This window comes from Phalaenopsis equestris, unplaced genomic scaffold (assembly GCF_001263595.1).
Source record: "Phalaenopsis equestris unplaced genomic scaffold, ASM126359v1 Scaffold000077, whole genome shotgun sequence".
Classification (NCBI taxonomy): Eukaryota; Viridiplantae; Streptophyta; class Magnoliopsida; order Asparagales; family Orchidaceae; genus Phalaenopsis; species Phalaenopsis equestris.
The window spans coordinates 160910-187582 of record NW_018164519.1 but is presented as its reverse complement, the minus strand read 5'-3'; the positions used below and the strand labels follow the sequence as shown (position 1 = coordinate 187582).

General features: G+C 34.0%; 2 protein-coding genes across 3 annotated transcripts in view; both read right to left on the bottom strand.

The window, feature by feature from the left end:
• Nucleotides 1–26673, bottom strand: part of LOC110019756 (beta-adaptin-like protein C) — a 53751-nt gene that overhangs the window by 12277 nt on the left and 14801 nt on the right. The window contains exons 2-7 of the mRNA XM_020717561.1: nt 7231–7428; nt 6952–7065; nt 6513–6763; nt 4474–4609; nt 2746–2925; nt 2570–2662 (exon numbers count right to left, since the gene is read on the bottom strand). Coding sequence (XP_020573220.1) covers nt 2570–2662; nt 2746–2925; nt 4474–4609; nt 6513–6763; nt 6952–7065; nt 7231–7428 — 972 coding nt within the window. The remainder of the gene's footprint in view (nt 1–2569; nt 2663–2745; nt 2926–4473; nt 4610–6512; nt 6764–6951; nt 7066–7230; nt 7429–26673) is intronic.
• LOC110019757 (monocopper oxidase-like protein SKU5) lies at nt 11713–25032 on the bottom strand. Of its 2 annotated transcripts, XM_020717564.1 has the most exons (10): nt 25017–25032; nt 24491–24726; nt 24156–24265; nt 23753–24023; nt 23516–23654; nt 22567–22933; nt 17036–17401; nt 16815–16893; nt 12247–12446; nt 11713–11957 (listed from the first exon to the last, which is right to left on the bottom strand). In XM_020717564.1, the coding sequence occupies exons 2-10, from the start codon at nt 24635–24637 to the stop codon at nt 11846–11848; spliced, it is 1791 nt and encodes a 596-aa protein (XP_020573223.1). In that variant the 5' UTR covers nt 24638–24726; nt 25017–25032; the 3' UTR covers nt 11713–11845. The 2 variants fall into 2 exon arrangements, with proteins under 2 accessions (XP_020573223.1, XP_020573222.1); XM_020717563.1 differs by lacking the exon at nt 25017–25032 and having other exon boundaries at nt 24491–24737.

The following is a 26673-nucleotide window of genomic DNA, read 5'->3' as shown; positions in this document are numbered from 1 at the left end:
ATTTTTTTTCCCTTATGGAGTTATGGGCGTTTTAAATTTTCAAACCACAAGGAAGCATTCATCCTAAGCTTGATGGTTGTCAACTTTACCCTTCTGTCTAGTGGAACATCCTTGTACTCAAAGTCACGTTCCATTAGCTACAGCCACTCGATGAATTCATGCGATGGTCAAAATCTGACATGTCGATCTTCACTCCAAAGTCTGGGATTCTTCTTCGATATTTCATGTCAAATTTAGGAGGTATTAGTTCTTAAACACTAGAAATTGTCCAGTGAAACAGATTCACTTCTTCTAGATCTGGCGAGTCACTGTTGTAGTCATGGGTGACCTCACATGATTGTCTCCTCCCAAACACGGTAAGCATTTGCTGCAGTTGGAAGATTTTCTGCTACATATCCTGCATAGCAAGTTATCAAACAGTTCGTTGAGAGTTTCTCCTTAGCTGCATAGTGTCCTTTCCTCCCGATCACGTTTCAAGCCAATGTAAGATTGCAAATCAGGGTTGGTCGGAGCTTAGGTTTTGGTGTATGCATTGTGGTGAAATTTTGGTTGAGATAGGAAGGTTGAATTTTAAAAACTTTAAGCTTAGAGCTAACAATTGCGGCAGGAATGATGCGAGAAATTTTTTTTTTTTTTTTTTGGGGTAGTTAGGTTAAATTATTTAGAATTTCAATTTAAGGAAAGGAAGACAAAACCCTGAAATCTAGAGCTTATCGAGCTCTGATACCAGATAATACCGTTCTAGGGTTTTCCAGGCTCTGATACCTAGTGATACCATTCTAGGGCGCCTAGAAGATGTTTTGTTGGTTTTACGGGAAGATCGTTGAGGAATAGCGAGGGAAGGCTAAGATGTGGGGCTTACAATGTTAGGAAGAGATTATGGGGATAAAGTTAACAGTTAGACGCTTTCGATGGCTATCCCGACTACAAATAGCACATAAAATATTGAATCGACAACGTTCGGGCGGCGAGGAGGTTTCACCACATATTCCTAAACAAAATAATTGCAAAAGGAATATGATATAGCACTCCGAAAAGCAAAATTCATAGAAACATTTTTCAAATTCATAAAATTAACAAATTGAAAATCAAAACAACTCAATACTCGTATATAAAGGTCTCCTAATAGGAAATAATCTAATTAGAAACTAGTAAAATATAAAAGAACTAGAAAGTAAAGAAGCAAAAAAAAAAAAAATTGTTGAAAATTGTTGAAAATAACTTCAATAAAATAAAATAAAAAAGGCAGCTTCTGTGGTTATTCCCATACTCGCAGGACCAAGGAATCATGGAAACCACAGCATCACGGGAACTCCCGTGTCCTACATCTCACGGCACATAAACTACTCTTAATTAAAAGTTCTCTCTTGCAATCAAAAAAGGATAATTAACTAGAAGAGCTTGCACCTATAAAAATCTCTAGCTAGATCATACATTCCTTATAGGTCATTGAAATTTATGGCCATTTTCTTATCTAAGCGCCCAATCTACATCCTGAAAAATTAACCTGAAATCGCTCAAAAGATTTCTATGGAGTCAGGGAGGAAATTTTAGAGCCACATGAAGAATGGATACAGGGAAAGAATAGAAAAATCAGAAAAAAGAACAAGTATAAAAAGAAACCAGTAAAAAGCATGGGAGGGGAAGCCGAAACATGAAAGGGAAAAATAAAGGTCCTTGTTAAAGAGGGCCAAGAACCAACTAATATTTCAATAATCTATGTGGAAAAAAAATTTCACCTAAATGAATCAAGGGAAAATATAATTAAACTAAGAAAAACCTTTGTAAAGAAAGTTAAAAAAAAAAAAGTGATGAAGAGGAAACGAAAGATTGTATAACAAAAGAAGAAAAGTACAGTAGATGAGAGAATCTTAGGATTTTATGGTTAATTAAAATTTTCTTCAAATTACTTGCTGTGAATATCTTCCAACAATTTCAAAATCTCCAGCAGGTTCATATTTCTATATTATATTGTAAGGAACAATAAGACAAAAAAACCCGCATCTGAATCTATCAAATAAAAAGCAATAGAAAAAACTTCATTTCAAAATACATTTCTCTCCTAATTTTGAGTTTTTTTTTATAACCATACTTTAACATTAATGTAAGGCATTATAACACGCGCACACAGAGTGAAAGAGAGAATCCACTTTCAAAAGCTAAAATTTGAGGAAAGTCTCATCAGTAAAGTTTGTTTCTGCAAAAAAAAGGGGCAGTTACATACAGAGCAAGAGAAACATTACTATATACAAATCAAGCACCCTCTTTCATCCAATTTTGAAATTCTCATCAATTAACAAACTTTATGATAAAACCCCAACCCATATTTTTAATTTTTATCAATTCTTAATGGTTTGATTGCGACACGTGGGTCTAAATGCATCAGTTTGGTAGTTCAAAAATTCATCTGGCTGCTTGATTTGTAAATAGCAATGTTTGGGATGCTTTGAAAATTTGAATGTAACTCAGCCAATCCCTCTCAAGGTACCCATCAGATGGTCAACTAAAAAAATTGTAGTAATGGATTTTGCATTTGATATAAAAACACAACATAATTACATTTTTGCACCTGGTCTATGTTTCGATCAGAAGCAAGCTTAATCATAATCTCCAGCTTCTCCATCTTAACATATATGGGATCATTGTACTTGCAGAAAAAAACCTAAAGCACAATTGGGCCAGATTCTAGTAAGCATTACAAATTAGTAACGTAGAATAACAACATGTTTGCACATTTTAACTCACCTTTATTTCATGCGCTAGAATTGTAGGTCGTTTCTGTACAATAAGACTGATATTCCGTAGAGCTACATATTGAAGTTCAGGTTCCGCAGAAAGGAGAGTCACTAAAGGAGGCGCCATTTTCTTGCATAGGTTCCGCACTACATCTGTGCTGGTTATGAGTTCCATTTGTTGAAGGATCATCTGGAGAAATCAGGTACAGAGTGCATGATCGAATCATCATCAAATATGAGAATTCCAAAAGAAAAACATTAATCAGCCAAAAAAAATGATGGATTTGAAATAGATTTCTAAGTTCACTCTCATTTTTAATAAATAAATACTGTTTTTGCTATCATTTGAGTCATCAATCTTCCAACATTAGCAGGTAAATATTAATTGCTGACAAGACATCTGAAATTAAGTTTATGAGAATATAAATAACAAAAAAAGTCGAGGTAGGATGCAGAATTAGCCTTGCACTCCTAGAAGAGTTAGACTACATCTAATAATGCATTGTTATGCAAAAGACCTTGTCTCTCTATAATCTCTTTATAATCTTCCAAACTAAGCATTAAGTAACTGAGTCACTATATAAAGAAACAAATAAGAGCAATTATTAAACTAGCACAAAAAATAGTGGTAGTTAAATGATTGTACATTTAAGAGTACATTTACATATTTTATTAACAGAATCAAATCAATTATTTATATAGTACTTTACCTACAAACCAAATAGCATTTCACCAGGACATAAAAATTCTTTCTTTAAAAAATATTTCATTTCAAACTTAAGATTTAGAAGTCCGGATAAGATTGAGATCCGTCGTCACCAAAAACCTAGTAAATGTTCTTCATCTTCATCATTATCACGCTTCCTCCATTTCTGTTGACTGTTGTGTAATCAATCTACTTTAAGCAATATTAACTGAAAGAATCTTTTACGAATTGCAGAATAACACCCATCTTCGTGCACCTTGCGCAGTTCTTAAACTGGGACAACTCTTTATCTGTATTATCTGATTTAGCTAAAACATATGGATTAAATTATGCAAGAAAAGCATTAATATATATTATCCATTTCCTACCATCTTATTTCCTACAAATTTGCGCCATGGGAAAAGTGATGAAGTCAGTGCGGGAGGAGGAGAGAAAGAGAGTGTGTGTGTGGCGTCCAGCCTCTGCTAGACTAATGAGCAATGTTTGTTGGTCTTTTCAATGCTACAAATTATGCACATTGAAAAGTGCAATGAAAGTAAACAAGTTCATCATCACCTTAACTCACAAATCTAAGTCACACAAAAATATAACCTACGTGGAATTCAATCTATGATATTGCATCTGCTTATCAGTGACTAGCAATTTACCTTATTTTCAATCATTTAAATAATTGGGATAAATATACTCTAATTGCTATGTATTAAATTACCGAAAATCTAATATAACTTTTCTTAGAAGCAACTTTCAAGAATTCCCCACTTCTAGATGCAGAAATTGTCATTTCTCTGACTTCCGAACAACTAAATAAGCCCTAAGCGTTCTCTTTTTGCTAGAATGCCTCTAATTGAAACACATATTCTTAAAATATTATAACACTATAAATCTAACTGAATAATATCACGACGAATTGCATATGATTGATTGAATAGAAATAGTAATTTTAAACTCTAACATTCATATTGATAAAATTAATTTGTTTTCTCAATATAAGAGGGTAAATGCTTCCAAATGCAAAACATTGACTGGGGCAACCTTCACAGCAGAAAGAACCACTGCACAATTGGCATGCTGGAGACGAGGAGTTACTCGTTCCACTATATTTTCTGCTTCCAGTGCATCAGCAGCTTTGTACGTTGATAAAGCATCCAAAATGAATACCTGGCCCCATCTGCCAAAAAAAAAATTATTAAATTTGGATGCATCAAGAATAAAGAAATGCATAATGTATTAGATATTTTTGCATGATAATGTTTTTTTTTTTTTTTTTTAAGGCAACAATCGAAGAATAAGAAAATTACAATTTTTTTCATCACCACCCAAAATATTAGAACAACATAAGTGCATAACAAAACCAATGTAACCACTCAAATAAAGCACAATACCAATAACAACTTCATTACCCTTTCAAAATGATCAACTTCACCGAGACATCTTAACCACAAATGATAAGAAAATATGTAATCTGTTTGGGAGTCTGATCCTCCAAGCAAACAAGTTGGGTCGATAGGGCCCCTAAATCATACAAAAACTCAAGTACAAGTCAACCTCAATCTATGGGCTTTTCTGATAGTATGGAACTTGTTTTGGAGTCTGATCCTCCAAGCAAACAAGTGGGGTCGATAGAGCCCCTACATGATCACCATGATACAAAAACTAAAGTAGTCTTTTCTATAAAACTTTTAAATTGCAAGTCTCAGTCCAAATCCCGATTTTCTGTAAGTAGTGTAATCTACATATCTCATAGCAAAATAAACTTCATGTTAAAAAAATAAAAGTAAGCGCATCTATGGCTCAAGTTTTGTACTAATGTTATATTTAAGATAAAATATCCCAAATCAAAGGCACCTCCTATAATGATGTTTTGATTATCAAAAGATTATAATTAGGGAGATTCAAAATTAAAAATTAAGTTTCTAACCACAAAGAAAACAAACTACAAGCAAAATCCCTTATAAAAGATATGATCATAACAGCTCAATCTGAAGGGAATCCGCATCATTAAAATGGCTTCATAAAATCCGAAAAAAAATATATCTCAAGCCCTTGATGAAGGGCATTTTTAAATAATAATTATATGCAACTCAATCTAAATCTAGCCCTCTATATAGAATAAAAGTTATAAGAAAACAAAGAAAATGTAAAAGTTAAATCTCACACCAGAAAGAAGATGACATGCGCCCCTGATAGAATGATAAGCCTATTTGTGATAGCCTCACCATATAACCATCAACACCCAAAACCTAAAATTTTCCAATGGCTATGTCTATAAGTTTAGGGCTATAGCGTGCACTAAATAGGGCATGAAATCATCTGTTAGCCAAGGGCATGAAATCATCTGTTAGCCAAGATATCTTTAAAACTGGCCCCTTCAACAAGCTTTCACTCAAGGTCTTCTCTGTCCTCTCGGATAACATAATGCATGATTTCTTCAAAATATCCTCTAATTGAATTAAATCTACTATCTCTGATAAATAAATTAGAGTGCATGAAAACATGAGATAACAAAACCATAAAATCCTAGTTACAATTATCATTACCCTTCTGACATTTGCTGTGAGCCAATAACGATATATTCTTCCCCCAACCCAAATTGTTGAGCCAAAAATAGTACATTCTTCCCCAATTCAAATTTTGCTACTAAAACAAAGTATTATAGAGTCTATGGACTAACCTTAAAAAAAAAATAAATTCTCCTGAACGAGAGAGATAATTAATCAAAGGGTGCGCCTATGTAAAATCTCAAATTAAATCATAAAATTTTTACAAAGTGAACAAAATCTCTATATGGTGTTTTATCAAATATCGAACTAGTTAGCTCAGAAGCACTAATATGAATGAGTCAAGCAAGAATTTTTAGAACCCACCCACAAATATCTTGCAAAGAACTTTCCTTCACAATAACAAAGAATAGTACAAAATAATGAAGCACATCTACAGAGTTCACCAATATAATCATAACATGAAAATAAAGTCAAAGATAGAAAAGTATAAGAAAACAAGTACTTGCTAAAAAAAAAATAGCATGCAAGTGAGATAAGACCAAATTCTAAAGAAATCAAAGATGAACTTACTCGGTGCACTCATTTAACGCAGTCAAAAGCTTCGAAACTGTCTGACTAGTGACTTCAAATATTGGTCTAGTACTAGTCTCTTGAATCTCAGCAAGTGCTGCGACAGCATTTGCTACCACCATTGGATTATTATCGGATATCAAATCTTTAAGAGTATCAAGAAATCCTCTATCTTCTACTAACTCAGCATTTATATCATATAATTTAGCAACACATATTGCAGCAGTCTTTCTGACATAAGGATCATCATCCTGTAAATACTCAAAAAAAGTCATAATCTTTGACTTCAAAAAATATTAAATTTAAATACATGAAAATTTCAATCCACTTATATAAAAATAGACTATATTAAAGATGATAATAATAAAATGCACAAAAAGACAACGTGAATAAGAAAATAGAATATCAGCTAACCAAAATTAATCACTGATAAATAAACCTTTAGACATCTTTGAAGAGGATCGCACAAATATTCTGTGATTTTGTCTACACGGATGCATCCCATAGTTCTCACAGCTAAGGCTCGAATAAGAGGATTGTGATCTTGTGAATCCTACAAAGTTAACCACAAAATGTCATCTGTTTATTAGAACAACACGACCATCTAATAATACTCATGTATCCTTCTAGAAAATCAACAAGTAAAATAACTATCCAACTTGCACAATTGATAAAACAACTATTTATGATGAATTATAAGCAAGTAGGCAAGCTATACCTTCACAAAAGTATTCACAGCAAGTATGGCAAGGTCCGGGTTACTTTTCGCATAGTTTATAAGATATAGATAAACGAGCTTTTTCAGCTCTAAATTCTCCGTTTGCATACAGTTGACAACATCTGTGAACAATGATGAGACATCCTTTCCAACTGTCATTGCAGCAATTACCTTCTTCACTGCATCCTTCTTCTTATCCTAGAAGATAAACAAGTGATTCCTACTATCAACCAATTAACAAAAGAAAATAAGCAACAGAAGCTCAAATCAAATTAATAAATGGAATTCCTGAGAATAAATTATGTAGAACCATTTAGCACAACCAACTACCATAAAATCCAAAATTAAGAACCACTTAAGCAATAGAAGATAAACAAGTGATTCCTACTATCAACCAATTGACAAAAGAAAAAAAGCAACAGAAGCTCAAATCAAATTAATAAATGGAATTCCTGAGAATAAATTATGTAGAACCATTTAGCACAACCAACTACCATAAAATCCAAAATTAAGAACCACTTAAGCAATAGAAGATAAACAAGTGATTCCTACTATCAACCAATTGACAAAAGAAAAAAAGCAACAGAAGCTCAAATCAAATTAATAAATGGAATTCCTGAGAATAAATTATGTAAAACCATTTAGCACAACCAACTACCATAAAATCCAAAATTAAGAACCACTTAAGCAATAGAAGATAAACAAGTGATTCCTACTATCAACCAATTGACAAAAGAAAAAAAGCAACAGAAGCTCAAATCAAATTAATAAATGGAATTCCTGAGAATAAATTATGTAAAACCATTTAGCACAACCAACTACCATAAAATCCAAAATTAAGAACCACTTAAGCAATAGAAGATAAACAAGTGATTCCTACTATCAACCAATTGACAAAAGAAAAAAAGCAACAGAAGCTCAAATCAAATTAATAAATGGAATTCCTGAGAATAAATTATGTAAAACCATTTAGCACAACCAACTACCATAAAATCCAAAATTAAGAACCACTTAAGCAATAGAAGATAAACAAGTGATTCCTACTATCAACCAATTGACAAAAGAAAAAAAGCAACAGAAGCTCAAATCAAATTAATAAATGGAATTCCTGAGAATAAATTATGTAAAACCATTTAGCACAACCAACTACCATAAAATCCAAAATTAAGAACCACTTAAGCAATAGAAGATAAACAAGTGATTCCTACTATCAACCAATTGACAAAAGAAAAAAAGCAACAGAAGCTCAAATCAAATTAATAAATGGAATTCCTGAGAATAAATTATGTAAAACCATTTAGCACAACCAACTACCATAAAATCCAAAATTAAGAACCACTTAAGCAATAGAAGATAAACAAGTGATTCCTACTATCAACCAATTGACAAAAGAAAAAAAGCAACAGAAGCTCAAATCAAATTAATAAATGGAATTCCTGAGAATAAATTATGTAAAACCATTTAGCACAACCAACTACCATAAAATCCAAAATTAAGAACCACTTAAGCAATAGAAGATAAACAAGTGATTCCTACTATCAACCAATTGACAAAAGAAAAAAAGCAACAGAAGCTCAAATCAAATTAATAAATGGAATTCCTGAGAATAAATTATGTAAAACCATTTAGCACAACCAACTACCATAAAATCCAAAATTAAGAACCACTTAAGCAATAGAAGATAAACAAGTGATTCCTACTATCAACCAATTGACAAAAGAAAAAAAGCAACAGAAGCTCAAATCAAATTAATAAATGGAATTCCTGAGAATAAATTATGTAAAACCATTTAGCACAACCAACTACCATAAAATCCAAAATTAAGAACCACTTAAGCAATAGAAGATAAACAAGTGATTCCTACTATCAACCAATTGACAAAAGAAAAAAAGCAACAGAAGCTCAAATCAAATTAATAAATGGAATTCCTGAGAATAAATTATGTAAAACCATTTAGCACAACCAACTACCATAAAATCCAAAATTAAGAACCACTTAAGCAATAGAAGATAAACAAGTGATTCCTACTATCAACCAATTGACAAAAGAAAAAAAGCAACAGAAGCTCAAATCAAATTAATAAATGGAATTCCTGAGAATAAATTATGTAAAACCATTTAGCACAACCAACTACCATAAAATCCAAAATTAAGAACCACTTAAGCAATAGAAGATAAACAAGTGATTCCTACTATCAACCAATTGACAAAAGAAAAAAAGCAACAGAAGCTCAAATCAAATTAATAAATGGAATTCCTGAGAATAAATTATGTAAAACCATTTAGCATGAGTACAATTTTAATTATCAGTTCACTCTTTTCTTCTCATCCCATCAAATAAAATAAAGTTCTATTTATAATCTTTAAGATGAGTATTTAAATAAATTTAGTCAAGATCATAAAACACTCCATCAAATTGCCTTCATTGATTCCTTGATCACAAATAATTTTTTTATAATGTTTAGGTGCGTTACCGACCTCGAAATTAAATGATCATAGACTCATTGGACTCCTCTGATCGAGTCTCCCGATTTGACTATAACATGCTAAAGTTTAGCCTTCCACGAGTACAATTTTAATAATCAGTTCGCTCTTTTCTTCTCATCCCATAAAATAAAATAAAGTTCTATTTATAATCTTTAATATGAGTATTTAAATAAATTTAGTCAAGATCTTAAAACACTCCATCAAATTGCCTTCATTGATTCCTTGATCACAAATAATTTTTTTATAATGTTTAGGTGCGTTACCGACCTCGAAATTAAATGATCATAGACTCATTGGACTCCTCTGATCGAGTCTCCCGATTTGACTATAACATGCTAAAGTTTAGCCTTCCAATACGCTTGCTTATTGATCTCAGAATACGAAGAAGGTTCTAAGAAGATGATGAGTTCCTGTAGTAATAAATTCACATAATTGTTCTGCGAAGGCTCTTAATTGATTTGTTAAAAAAAAAAGAGGATTTTTTATCTAAATTAAATTTTTAAGCAAATTTCTCCATTAAAAAAAAATCAACAAATATGATATTCTAATTTTTACTATCATAGAGCACATAAAGATAAAAAACCACTAATATTATTTCTGTTCATAAATATTTTTATAATTTTTAAAGGAAGATTTACTTGCATGCCCCACAATTCCTATGTATTTACAGATCTCACCCAAACTTCATCACATATGAATGAGAAAATATATATTTCATTTTTTTTAAAATTAATGAAAATGTTATTTTTTGTTGCAATACAAAAAAATTTAAGTGCTGTAGACATAAAAAATAAATTTTAGCCATTAAAGTAATGTCTTTTCCAACATCAAATTTGACATAATATATGCACATGATTTCTAATATTTATGAGTGAGAAAAATATTTTAAATTCATGAATCTACTTATTTTTAAAATTTAATTACAGTAAAGAAATTAACAAAAAATCATTTTCATCCACTTATTCAATTATTTTCTCAATTTATTCAACCAAATTATACTCCTAACAACAAATATACAAACTTTAAAAAAGGCTTTTTAAAAGTACAAATATACTCAAAATTTTCCTTATCACATCAAAAGTACCACTATCACTGATAGGGCTGACAAAACGGCTCATTGTTCCCAAACAACTGTGTTCGGCTCGTTCATTTTGTTCGATAAGTTAACGAGCCAAACACGAACTAAGATGTGTTCGTTCGTGTTTAGCTGCCTGTTAAGAAGCTCGTGTTCAACTCATTAATTTCGTTTCGATAAGTTAACGAGCCGAACACGAACTAAGATGTGTTTGTTCGTGTTTGGCTCGTTTTGGCTCAAAATACTACTCATCAAGTTTATATATATATATATATATATAAATTAGATTCAAATGATGTTTTAATATAAATAATAATTTTTAAATCTTGCTCAAATCCTTATTGTCCTATGTCTAATGGCTACATGATTAGGGTTGTTAAAAGACCTCTTTGTTCGTGAACAGCTCGTGTTCGGCTCATTAAGCAAACAAGCTGAACACGAACACACTTTTTGAGCTCGAAATATAAACGAGGCTCGTTTGTGTTCGGCTCGTTTACACCCCTAATCACTGACTTTTTAAGAGTGAAATCCAACTTTTGATGATATTAACGTAAATATCAAAATTTAGATGTTAGATAGCAAATTCGTTTACACCCCTAATCACAGACTTTTTAAGAGTGAAATCCACCTTTTGATGATATTAACGTAAATATCAAAATTTAGATTGTGTTCGGCTCGTTTACACCCCTAATCACTGACTTTTTAAGAGTGAAATCCAACTTTTGATGATATTAACGTAAATATCAAAATTTAGATGTTAGATAGCAAATACAAAAAACAAAAGGAAAAAAATGCAAATGAGGGAAGCGAGTGAAACCACAGATGTCTGAAGTTTCCAAACAGTAAAAAAACAAAGTCAGTAACACATGAAAGTTGAATAGAATAAAACAATAATAAAATAAAAGAAAAGAAAATTCCATAATGTCCTTTAAAAAAAATGAATTAGGCTCAGAAGAGACTAAATTTAAACAGTTAAAAGACAACAAACAAACCTGAAAGTTAAACTCAGCTCTAAAGCGCCTAAAAAGCTCCCAGCAACCTATCCGAAGTGCTGTTACAGAAATACCGGCAATGAAGCCCAAAACAACATCACCGCCAAAATGATGAAACTTCCAGTAGGAACTGTAGAGGAGGAGTTTGGGCCCTGGGCATGAGGCGACTGAGGTCTGAAAATTTTTCAAAGCAAATAGAATGGCTGAATCAGGAGTTTATTGCATAAAAAAGGAAGATTTGCATACATACGAATCAAATCTTTTGTATTTACATATCTAGAACCTTACCTATGCATAAAAAGATGTATATTGCTTTCTAAAATTTAAAATAATGGTATTTTTTACGTGATATGAAAGATTTGAATGAGGTATATGTAAAAAGCAAAGTATAGGTGTTAGAAATGTAAAGACAGGTAATTCGGTGGTATATATGTAAATGTCACGAAGTTAAATTATATATTACTTTTGCATGTCCTTGAGGACACCGCAGTAGAGAGCATTGTCTGGAACAGGCAATTCAGTTCTGTTGGTGCTCTCAGGGTTTACGACTCTGATGTAAGTCTCCTGTCCCAGGTACCAGGAATCAAGATCTTCCGAGCGCAAATTCCAGGTGCCCACATTATCCAGTGAGACTAAGATGGCAGTCCAAGCTCCAGGGTAAACCTTCATCAAAGATTACTAAATTTAGTTCAGGGCTCAATTAATTGGGTTGTGGATGGAATCCATGTTTTGGGAAATAAAAAGTCATATTATTTGTAAAATGATATTATCTTAATATCAATTATGCAGATTAATATCAACCATGAATTCTAAATACATCCAGCCAAATGATGTATCAATCAAAGCATGGGGGAAGAACATGTTTTTAATCTATTTTAAGGTGCGGAACTCACTATAAAATTGTTTTCACTTTTTAAAAACATCCAACTAAATGATGGATAAATAAAAATTTATGATCGTTCAAAACATGTTTCCGTGTAATCAAATGCAACTTTTAGCATGATTAAATCAATTTCAAGAGGGTTATATGAGGATTTGTATAGCTTAATATAAATGTTGCATAATACATTCCATCCGAATAATTTAATTTACACAATTAAGCCACACTCAAATTGAATAGAAAGTAACAATACGCACAAAGGATACATTGGATGCAAAAACAAACAGGAAGATTTACATATATACCATTTAATTCCTATATATTTATATATCTAACACCTAAACTTCAAATTTTACATATACGTCATCTTACCTATACATGAAAAGGTGTGTTTTATTTTTTAAAAGTTAATATTGGGATGTCTTTTATGTGATATGAAAGATTTGGATGGTATAAATGTAAAAAAACGAAGTTTAGCTGTTAGATATGTAATATATAGAAATTGGGTTGTATGTATGTAAATGCTCCAAACAAATATACTTTAAGCAAAATGAGTGTTATTAAGGCATTGCAATTTTTGGACCTGAAAAGCAACTATGCATGTACACGGACATAAGGAAGTCACAAAGGGTGAGTCGGTTGGACTAGGAAATCAAGCTTGAGGTTGCTAAACTTGGATGCTGACATGTCGTGTGAGAGAGAAGAGGATGGAGAAACACCATTAGCGTTGGTCTTAGCAAGATCAGGAAAAGCTCAAGGTCTTCAGGTGAGGGCTGAGAAAAGTGTTGCCTAACTTGAGTTAGGTGTTGGTTGGGAGAGGGAGCATCTGAAGGAAGGTGTTGAATGGTTAAGCAAAGCCGGAAGAGACTGTTAGTGGGGTTTGCTAGTGAGATTAGAAAAGGGGGTGCAACCCTGAGTGGAGATCGCATGGGAGCAGAAGTCTGAGGGTTTGTTTGGGGCAGCTACAACTTTTCAGCTTTTCAACTGCAGCTGCGCTGCCCTAAGAAGCTGACTGTCAGTTTGTTACGGTTGTGTGAAAACATCTGTGGGACAGTTGTTTCTGAAAAAATGATCATTTTGCTCTTATTTTTATAAAACTGTTTAAAACAAAACTATGACTGTCACATACTTAATACTTCAAAAATAAATATTCATTTCAAAACACAACAAAAGTTCAGATACACAACTCACTTAACAGTACGAGGGTTTGTTTGGGGCAGCTATAACTTTTCAGTTTTTCAATTGCAGTTGCGCTGCCCTAGGAAGCTGACTGTCTGTTTGTTACGGCTGTGTGAAAACATCTGTGTGACAGCTGTTTCTGAAAACATGATCACTTTGCTCTTATTTTTATAAAACTGTTTAAAACAAAACTATGACTGTCACATACTTAATACTTCAGAAATAAATATTCATTTCAAAACATAACAAAAGTTCAGATACACAACTCACTTAACAGTACCAAAAGTGCTAAAAAAAAATAAACTAATAAAATTACAAGTAAAATAAAAATGATATTATTTTTAACATGATGACGATATAGGTCTCATCCTAAACTGCAAAGAACAATAACAATGCCCAAGTCGCTTCTACAATAATTTTTTTTTCCATTTTTTTGTTAGATCCTCATGCAGACCACTCAAATGACAGAGAGACCAACAAAACCAAGCCAATATAGAGTCTCACTCAAAAAAAAAAAAAAACCAATATCAGATTGTTGTCATCTCCAACCAATGAACGATTTTTTTTTTCACACAGCTAACCAAACAAAAAATCAAGCCACGAAAAACGTATAGCATTCACATCGAATCCCTAAATCCAATGCATACAAAACATTCGCATATATTCCAGTAAAAGAGCTTTTCGCATTCGCACAAAGGAGGAAGGTGACGAACTAAACCAAAAATAAAAAATCAAGGTATTCACATATATTCTAGTAATAGAGGAGGAAGAGGACGAACCAACAAACGTGAGATGCATCGGAGAAGAGGAAGGAGGGGAGGGAGAGGTAAGATCGCACATTTCTTGCGCAAGAACCGAAGGAGGTAGGAGGGGATTAGGGCGGAATCAAAATAAAAAGGGGGCAGTAGAGTAAAAAGACGAAGGGAAAAAGTGGGCCGCGGGGTCGAACCAGCGGCCCGCGTTTACACAAAATCGCGGGGCACCGCAGAATCAAAATAAAAAGGGGGCAGTAGAGTAAAAAGCCAAAGGGAAAAAGCGGCCCGCGTTTACACAAAATCGCGGGGCACCGCAGCTGCCCCGCCCCCCAAACAGCGCCGAATCAGGCCTGAGATAGCGGGCAGGTGAAGTTATAGAAGTGAAGGAAATCACATAGGGGGAAGAATCAAAGAGAGGTCTCATGAGTTCTAGAACAAGGCAGAGACAAGAGAAGCACACCAGAGCAGGGAGACAGGCCAATGTAGATGTGAGGGGGAGTGGACGTATAGATCATGGGAGAATGAGCAAGGTGCAACTATTGGTTTGTTGATGTGGCATCAAGCTTTAGAAGGATAATAAAAAAAGAGCAGCTCTTATTTTGCCATGTTTATATCTATTCAATGCCGTTATTGAAGGAGGAGCTTGAAGGACCAAAATCTTGTCAAATCAAGCAAAAAGGATAAAAGGAAATCAATGCCTCATCGATTTGACAAGTTCTGGAGATGTAACATAACAAAGGAAACAAGTAAAGCCAAACAATGCACCCAAAGCATGACTTTAGACATTTACAGGAGGCTACAAAATATGAAATACTATCTAAACTTCACGAATAAGAAAACTCCTAAAATTCAAAATTTCAAAATAATTTTTTAAGGTTTTCTAAAAATTTACTTAATTACAAACCAAAGCTAAGTGTTACACAATAGAGGTTAACAAGAAACTTTCATTCTTCAAGAAAACTAAAATGCAAAAGATTTAATTCCTCCTAAAACTCAAAATTTAGAGATTAGATTATGAAGGGGACAACCAATGTGATCTCCGTCTCCACAAAGTGCACAAGACTGCTTTCATAATTTATGCATTAGATCATGAAACGATCAAAAGATTAAGAGTTGATTTACGACCAACAATGTTTCCACATAGATTTAAGATAGTAGTGATTCTTAGATCACATGGTTGAGATTGAAAAGGATGTCATCATGAATCCATAATGCAATCAAATCATAAATTGTACATTATACGAGGGAGATCAAGGAAGCAAAGGCTAACCACTGCACTAAAATCCAAATTATAAGTTAAGAATGACTTCTGAACTTCGATACTTGATTTGGATAAGTTGGAATTTTATTTTAAATAAATATTCGAATATTTTTTGATAGAATTATCTATTACTTAGAGAGTATATATTTGATGCATATATATTATTTCTCATTAACTTCATTCAATCAACCATAGCAGAGAGTTTTGTTATTATTAATATTATTATTAGTATTATTATTTTTGAACGAGGATATGATTCAAACGAAAGCATGTGTTTAATGCCAAAACAAGGGAAACACCATCGTAAAAGCCAAAATAACATCGCAAATTCTAACGGGCAAGTCACATACAACATTGATGGCTTCAAATCTCTTGCATTCCTAAGAATTATGAGAGTTAGATTTAAGCCATCAAGAAGATAAATTTGATTGAACGATTTTGGCCTGCATGAGAAGTAACATCCCCATTGGGTGTGACAAAAATGTCTTGGGTACATTTACCATTCTAGACATCATGTGCTTTATATGTTTCATAGCAGCAGTGACGTTTTTATTTCTAAAAAAAGTCAGTTTTGTAAGGCGCACTTTTTAAATTGAAAGGATTGTTTATTAGTAATTAATAGTGTTGAGCAATGCATAAGCACCAGATTCATTATCCTGAAAACTAAAATAAAAAACTATATGGTATTGGCCTATAAAGACCGCTGAAACGTGTCAAGAGGCAAAATGATACAAGACTGGGAAGCTCTTGGGCTGAAACGTGTCAAGAGGCAAAATGATACAAGACTGGGAAGCTCTTGGTCAAATGATCGGATCAATCTTAGGATTTTCTTAAAAGAAGCAAGAGAATCCACTTAAAAGCTTAACCAACAAACTAGTTGGAGGTATTCATAGACCTTGAAAATGAACATTGAAAGTTGTACCCTTAAAATCTGGAACAAAAAAACAATTACTCACTTGTATCGTGCTGCGTGCCACACCGTCCCATTTATTGTATGTGCCCCTACTATTTTCAGTCCACTCACCATAATCCATCCTGTAAATTTCAAGATAATCCATTTGATAAAAGTTTGAAATTACATATAATGTGCTTTTTTTTTTGTACATTAAGCCAATTTTCTGCAAATGTCAGCATTATTTCTGTAAAGTATAGCCGAGATATTGCAATTTTTTCATACCCCACGACAAAGAATGAGTATCCATCTAGGTGATAACTCTGAACTTTAGTGTCATTATTCTGAAAGACTATTTCCATGAAACCCTTGTAGGTACCATTGATTACAGAAGTTGCTATTTTTGGTGATATTGCATCTGGATGAGTGGGGAAATCAAGCTTGTAAATCCCATTCTTGTCATAAAGGTCAGCAAGTCTCAATGGTGTCTCCGGAGGAGAATATGAAACCCCATTAAGTGTGGCTCGGAGCTTTCCATTAATAAGAACTGGTGGTTTGTTTTTCAAGACATACACTTGGGTCACATTGATGGAACCATATCTAAAAGATCCTTGGGGATTAGGGCGGGCCCCACTTGCACTGACATTCCACCTGAAAAATCACAAAGAAAGGTTTAAAGAAATAAACCAACATTAATTTAAACATGTATAAGACCCTCATAATTCAACAGTTTTATCCCAACTATTTTAAGTCAACTTTATAAATCATTATACTCCATTCATTCCTATTGATAATCATTAAACTTATTTTATTGCACAAATGCAATCCAAATTACCTTCAAGCTAACTCAATTTTTTCTTAAAACTTCAAAATTAGTCTAAACCAATATCTTATTGATGTGCATGAATTAAGAGAAAAATTATGGGCCCCAAAAATACTCAATTAGCTCTATAAAAGTGTAAGTGATTCTGGGTTATTTTTTGATAAGGTAAGAGGAAATTAAATAAGCAACTAAATAAAGATCACAGTATCTTATGAGGATTTTATGATTTGATTCAAGGTTTCCTTAAATTTGAGCCCATATTGTAAATTATTATTCCTAATCAAGAGAAAATGCTTTCAATTAAAGCCAACCAATAGGAACTAAAATTTTTAGCCTTTAGTAGCAATTTGAACTACAGGAAGGAATTCATCATTATTGACTGGAAATATATGATGGGCTTATGATATCAAATATAATCAAGATCTCATGATTCCAACATCCCAAGTTATTATGGAATGTGATAACAAATCAACAAAGGCAGTTGAACAAATCTGACTGAAGGATCTTTGTTAGTAATCATGAGTTACGTTCGCCAAAGAAACACGGACATACTTAAGGAAAACTTGTCAAAGGAGACAATTTAAAGCCAACATTAGCTAAAAGGCTTCATGCCCTATCGATTGCATTTTATGGCGCACAACGGATTAGCTTAGCTATTGTAGAACAATTGAGATTGGGTACTAATTTTAATATAATGATGTCAACGCAATCACAACAACGATGAAATTAGTAAGAACAAACCACTTCCTTAATAACATGAAATTTAATAATGTGATTATATGAATATATTTGATATAACATTGACCATTCATAAGAATTAATCATTCTTAAAATTATCCATCATTATCAAGTGTGCATCTCCTACAATTTTCATGTTCAAAAGAAATTTTAATCATAAGAGACATTGCTAGCCTTACACAAATGGTTGGAAAGATATTTTCGAAATTTTAATCATAAGAGTTGCTAGCCTTACACAAATGGTTGGAAAGATATTTTAGCCAGCCATACATAATTATTTTGCCATTATGGACAATTGTCAATATGTAGACCATTTCTACACTGCTCTTACATGTAATGTCCATCCTTTAACAATTATTGGGTTAAAGAGAATATCAAACTCTGCTGCCATAAAAGGAGTATTAGGATTGAAGATTGAAACTTGCAATCTACCTCGCGAGCAATGTAGCTTTTGATGATTTTTTTCCTTTAAATTAATTTCCATCACGAAAAGTCTTGAAGTCTTTATATGTATTACAAAATATATTTGAAAGTTTTGAGATTGAATTAATAATCTTCAATTTGTTATAAGCAGAGGATCCCTACCTCATTAGCAAGGTAACTTGATTTTTTCCATTGGAAAAGTCCTGAAGTCTTTATATGTATTCCAAAATATTGTTGTAAATCTTGCAATTGAATTAACAATTTTCAATTTGTTATAACCATGTCTCTTTAAAATTGATAGGGGATAAAGGATTGCAATCAATATTTTGTGACTTGTTTGAAGCGCACCCCTTTTTAACTACATTACTAAATTTTATGGGATCATTGCTCCATTTTTTTAACTTTTTGGCAATTTTAAAGGGCTTTTTATGTTTTCGAATGGACAAAATAGGGCTCATGCCTCAAAATGAGTTTTATAAGTTTTTTGTCTACTTTTTTCTCTTTTTTAACATATTTAATTCTTCTATTATAATAAATGGGGGGTTATGATGGGTGAGGGCATTCTTTTTTATAAAAATAAGGTGCATGAATACCATGTGGGTATCATTACATCGCCCTTTGAAGGCGTTAAAAGCAACTACAAAATAAGAGAAATGAAGGAATATGAGCACAACTGCAGCACACTCTAAAGCAATTATATAAATCATCATTATATTATAATTATTGCCTTTATCTATTTATTACAATTATTATTTTATAAGTGATAAATTTATTTTACAATTATTTTATATAATTACTGAACAAAATTTTTATGAATATTTGTATTTGTTTAATATCAAGTTCTGAATACAGTGAAAACATGCAAGTGTTGCTACACTCGCGCACGAGTGTAATGTTGGACGGATGCAAGCAAAGAAGTTAGTCTATGAAATTAATATTATGATAGATCTTGGAATATAGGTACTCTGACAAATAAATTAATGAAATTAGTAAATATTATTGTTCATATGAAGATAAATATCTTATACAACCAATAAATTAATTAGGTTGGAGAAAATACTAAGGAAATTGATATTTAAATTTAAAACTTTGGTAATCAAGCAAGAGTCGCACAAAAAATGGTACATATGTAATTATATATAAGAGTTAAAAAGATAATTTAAGTCAATTTCGGGTGCAACGTGGCAAATGAGATCTGCTGACCCGATCAAAGCCATCTAATAGACAAAATGCCGACCAAATTTCGGCTAAGCGACGTGTCAAATGAGATCTGCTAACCCGATCGAAGTCATCTACCGGACAAAATGCCAATTGACCTTCGCCTAAGCAACGAACAAAGTCTAGCAGAACGATCCCAACAGCGTGCCTCTCAACAAGCGTTGGAGGATCTCAAATAGATGACTTGCACTACGGAAATTAAGGATCTGTTTGGGGCAGCTGTTGATTATTTATAATCTGCTGATAAGCAGATTATTCTGATAATCTGATAATCTGCAGATTATCAGAAAAAGCTGGCTTGCTGTTTGAGGCAGCTTATTCAGAACAGCTTAATGGGAGTTGTTGTTAAATAAATGACAGTTTTGCCCTTATTTGGTTAAGTTGTTGGAACATAACTGAAATTAGAGCAAAAGTATATAATACAGAACCCAGAAATCATCATAGATCAATTCAAAAGATAACATACAATGGGAAATGTAAGAAAATAAATTAGGATCAGTGGCTCTGGAAACTTGAAATAAAGAAATAGCCATTGACAGAAAAAGGATGGTGAAGATTGATTTCATTCGACTCATTTTTTCGGTTGTAGAGACAACATTAATTTAAAGTTGGTGTTGAAGGTTCTTAGGGGAAACTGAGGGAGCGGAATATAACTAGAAGAAAAATGAATTTCAAATCAACTGACTTCACCATTTTTCAAATCCAATTACTCCTTGTTGCAAATATACCTGGAATTGATTTCAGCTCAGAACCATTCTCCACCTATCCTATTTATAAGCTATAATGCACGCATAATGCACAAGATATTTACATTTGTTGCACACAATTCTTATGTATCTAAACTCACACCCACTTTACTTCTATGGCGAGCAGGGGAAACGAATCAGAGAAGAAGAACTTCCAAGGATCGTAGGGGAAATGAATCAGAAAGGAAAATCGAAATGGAAGGAGAGGGATATCGGGTATACCTTTCGTCGATCCTGGAAGGGCAAACTGAGGGAGCAGAGGAGCGGAGGAGATCGATTCTTCTGGAAAGGCGAGCGAGGGAGATCTGCGAGGGGGAGATCCAAGGAGATCTGTGATGTGAAGGAGCAGAGGAGATCCAAGGAGATATGTGATACTCCTTTCCGCGAGCCGAGCGAGGGATCGGGAGGAGATCTGCGAGCCGAGAGAGGGATCGGGAGGGCGATTCTCCAAGGAGGGCGAGCGAGATCTGAGGGCAGCGCTGGAATTGTTTCCTAATCACAGAACTGATACGCGGGATGCGAGTAATATCCAGCTTGCGATGATACGAAGAAAACAACGATAAGATAACGCCGCGGCACGAATAATTTGGGGCCAACGCGATATTGGCCAACGCGATATTCAAACGAAAAGGCGGCGTTTTGAAAACGCCGCCGCACCCTTATAAGCTGCCCCAAACGGGTCCTAACACATGCATCAAGTAAGATTTCATAGTGCTCGAGCGGATATCCTACACTCGCGACATCAAAAATTGATGACAACACTATCATTCTCTCATGCATCTCCGTTGGTTTGGATTCCATCAAGATCAATCTTCCAGATAGTAGATATTTGCATAAGCTAACGTTCAACTCGATTATCGATTCAGATATTTGATTCAAATATCCATTTGGATTCCTTTTGAATTTCAAATCTTCCAACTTGTAGATAACCACACCAAGCTAAGATTTGACTCCACTGACCAATTCAGATATTTGATAAAGAAGTGAAAATATAGATTTAATTGTATTTGAATAGCAAAATCTCTGTATAAGACTAAGCTTCAAAAAACCCCGCTAAATTCATTAATCCTATCACATATTTTTAATCTAAGAAGGACAAAACCAATTGGTTGAATTTAGTGCAATGTTGGCACTAGAATGAATTAGGTTGGCAGCAATGAAAATTACATTTTGCATGCGTTTAACTTGATAGCGCTTTCACATTAGCCCAATTAGGTTGCACTCCTACTAGTTATGTCTTTTGCCAATCTAGCATGCTAACATGTCATCATGAATATGATTTTTACAAAATAAAAAACAAGGAAGTTTACAACCTAAAAGTATAACTACCTCGATAAACAACCAACTCTAGTGAATTCTCCATTCCTTCTAAAAAGAAGAGCAAGTTATTAACTAACCATATCAAATGATAAACTGCATTCAAAACATAAGTAGTATATATACAATATTAATTATCCAATACAATATCTAGTTATTGATTTGTCACTAATTAATAAGCCAATTAATATTTATTTAACTAATATGTGACTAATTATCTTATTTTTATCACAATTATACCATTAATTCGTTTTTACCTTAAATAACACTTGAAAAAATCCTCACACATACTTTATATTACCGACTATTTTTATAATAATGAAATTATAAGAAGCTTCCATTTTACCATACAGGTGTTTGAACTCAATTCCAAAATTAAGATACAATCAATTCTAGAGACTTAAGTCAAAACAAATAGGCCATAATATAGACGTAACCAAGAATGCTAAGAAAGTAAATTAATAAAGGAGCATAAACAATGTGGTGAATGTTAATATGCAACAAGTAAACTGCCGTGCGTGGTAAACAATACACAAAATCTCAGCACAAACCTGATGGATCTTGCTTGGTTCATTGAGTAAGTTTTGTCATAAACGTCATTGGGAGAATCGGGAAGAGGACCAGAAGCTTTTCCTTTGGAATTTGAATAGTGTAGGAGTGCAACACCTACAACTCTATCCCATTTTGAACCATTCACAAACCTAGCACTCGCAACAATGTAGTAGTCACTGCTTGCATTTTGATCCATAGTTACCAAGAAGGAGTATGACTGCCCAACAAAGATATCTAGACTAGTATAGTTTTGTTGCACAGTGTATGATCCCTCTGTTTCGGCAAGAAGCAAGTTGTGGGATTGAATCCTAAAGTTCAAACAAGTAAATATCCCAACATTGTGGACGCGGAGTCGGTAAGTTTTCCCTGTTAAAAAAAAAATTGCATCAATAAACCAAGAACTATCTTTCCAAAATTAAGAAAAAGAGCACCATGTTCACAATTTTATGTATTTTGGGGGAGAAAGAATAAAAAGGCTGTAGATCGGATATAAATTCGCATTTATGCGTCTCTATAGCTTCTCCAAAAACCATTCTAGTGATCGGTTAAATATAAAAGGTATACTTTCATTATTCCAACAGCTGACGCTGTGTAAAAATCATTCGAACAGAGAACAACTGATAGCCTGAATATACATTTCAAATAATATAAAGGAAGATTTGCAAACATACCGCTCAATTCCCATGCATTTACAAATCTAACACCTAAACTTCAATTTTTACAGTTATGCCACCAGACCTACGCATGAAAACTACTATTTCATTCTTTTAAAAGTTAAAATTTTGGTATTTTTTATGTGAAATAAAAAATATGGGTGCTATAAATGTAGAATATAAATAGGTGTTAGATATGTAAATATATAGGAATTTGGTGCTATGTATGTAAATGCCCCTATAAAAAATATGAATTACAAAAAAGGTAGGGCTTATGGACAATGAGATATCTCACCTGGCTGAACATTGATGGTCTCATAATCAATACCAGCCGGAACAAGGGTGGCATTGTAACGATAAGGACCTTTGCCATTTATCACCACACCATCAGGAATACCAAGAGGCTTTCCCTGATCAAGCTCCGTCCTCAAATCCTAGTCAATACAACTGTTAAACTAAGTGCGTTTAATTGGAAAGTAGCATTCAAAATAGTTTACTTTCTTCATCAAGCAACACTTCCATTTGCGCTCACCGTGTGGTTCTTATTGAACCAATCGCCAATAAAAAGAGTGACGTCCCCATGCGGCGTATCAAAGGGCACCGGAATAATTTCCCTGTTGTTGATCGTGAACCCTCCAAACCCTCCAGAAGCACGCTGGAGGTTGATTGAAGGGAAGTAGAAGAAGCTCCCAATCTGATCTTTGACCTGAAACTGGTAAGTCCAGTTCCAGCCCGCTGGAATTGGACAATTTGTTCCTAGAACTCCATCCTGCCAGCTATTCTTCCTCTGCTGCACCCCGTCCCTTAAACCCCAAAATCAAATCAGAATCTCCAAACAAATACCCTAGCGCTTCCAAACACAATCACGGGCTCAAAATTTCTCTAGTTCCTTCATCAATGGTGTAGGGAAAAACAAATAAAAGAAAAAATATTACCAAGTAATAAGGAGCGGCTCATCCAGACTATTCAGGACGTTCACCACAACATTCCAGTTGGTTGTCACATTGACAATGGGTCCAGGAAATTTGCCATTGATCGATATCACCTACAGCCGCCGATAAGAAAGATAACTAATAACAAACCCAGAAAAGAAAAAAGTTCAAACAGCCGCAAATCTACGCCTCACAGCGATAAAAGTGCAAAAAAGAGTAGAAAAATCGGGTCAAAGGAAAAGAATATCTACTTTCAGCCCTATTTAGACAAAAAAGGATTGCAGATCGAAAAAGAGAAAAAGCGGAAGAAGACCAAACAACTGCAAGACGGCGCACACCTGCTGCTCCACTCCAAGCGGAGCCGCTTTCATATATGCAACATTCCAGTCGAAAAACGCGTATGGGTCGCCTCCAGAGCAACAAACAGCCATCGCCGCCGCCCATGCCAGCATCACAGCCACCGCCACCACCGTCCGCCGCGCCATTTCGCCGCCTCGGCCCACTCCCAGCACGGAGAACCGATCGCCGGGTCTGGTTCCGCGTAATACTACTGAGGAGCGAGCTCCCAACTTCGGGCGCACGGGAAAAAATACTAAGCACGTAGAGTAACGTGCGTACATCACGCCACGATATTCCTCGCCACGATATTTCTCGCGATGCAGAAAAAAAAAACGGCGCAGTAACACGGGCATGAATAACACACAATAACACATGAATAACGCGCAATAACACATGAATAACACATAAGAGAATATTCCCCGTAACACGCCGTTTTTTTTGCTCTGCCGCGCGGGATGTCGTGGCGTGTTTTGATTGGCTACGCACGTTATTTTTACGTGCGTAGTACTGATGTAATATTTCTTCGGCGCACGGACAGCTTTCGCTCTCCACTTCTCCTGCTACAGTCTACACTACTATATTTAAAACGTCACGTAATTTGTTATAAATAAAAATGTATATATTTAAATTTTATGATCTGATTGTCTTATTAAAAATTATTCATGAAGCTCTTAAAAAATAAATAAATATTCAAAAAATTACGATGATAATTATAATTCTCTTAAACCAAAAGTTTGAGCTCTTCTAGAAAGTTGTCATACCAATAAAATTGTGCATAAAATTTTCTCCAAATTTTGATATTCACCCAATTCTTTCGTATCACATCGAAATTATCGCTAATGATTAATGCTCACGACACAATTCCACATTTTCATGCATAGGAAAAATGGTATGCAGGTAATAATATAAAATTCATTTTGGGTAGCATTGGCTGAAGGAAGTAAACACCCGACTGTCAGGTGCTTGTAGTCTAGAATCCCTTAGGACAACACTAGACAATCCCTTAGGACAACACTAGAAGCGAATCGAAAAGCTCACTTATGATTTCTTTGAATTCTGTATGGAAATGCGAGGAGAGATCCAAGAGCTCAAAACGAGATGCTCGACAACCACACCGATGCTCATTATCATATTATCGGAACTATAACTAATCGATGCCGCTTCTTGGATCAGCATGCAAATCCTAAACCAAATAACGATGCAAATTTGAGGCAGAATTGCGATCTTTCCGGTCTATAAAAATTTTTATGTGTAGGCTTCTGACGTAGCTCTACGTGCGGAGCAAGATATTCTTGATTTATTTTCAGGTTATTTCTGGGTTATTTTCAATAATCCTGAATAAATCCAAAAATAACCCGCGGTTTTTATTTTTTTGTTATTTCAGTATTATTGAAAATAACTCAAAAATAACATGAAAATAACTCAGGAATAACATGCACTGCACGTAGAGCTGCGTCAGGTGTTGGGGCAGAAAATACGCGCTCTAGTCTAAGAAAGACAGGGAGAATTAGGGCGATACCTCAACATATAGGGATCATTAAAGACATATTGAGTTTTTTTCGAAGGGGACGGTGTGTAGCCAATAAAATCACGCCACGACACCCCACGTGCCATAAAAAAAACGGCGCGGTAACACGGGAAATATTCCTCCCGTGTTATTCATGTGTTATTGTGTGTTATTCATGTGTTATTGTGTACTGAGAATATTCCTGGTGTTATAATAACACAATAACACATCAATAACATATGAATAACACACAATAACACATGAATAACATGGGGGAATATTCTTCCGTGTTACCGCGTCATTTTTTTCTCTGTCGGAAATATTCCCCCTTATTATTCTGGTGTTATTGTGTGTTACTCATGTGTTATTGTGTCCTGATAATATTCTTGATGTTACAATAACACAATAACACATCAATAACACATAAATAACACACAATAACACATGAATAACACGAGGGGAATATTCCCCGTGTTACCGCGCCGTTTTTGTTTTTCCTGTCGCGTGAGGTGTCGTGACTTGATTTCATTGGCGACGCACATTAACACATTACTCTACATGCGTAGTACTGATGTAGTATTTTTCCTAGGGATTTAACCGTCAATGCGTTGATTGATATCCAATACAATTTAGGTGAAGTTGGCTTTAAATTGAAATCAGAGTTTTCATTTTTTG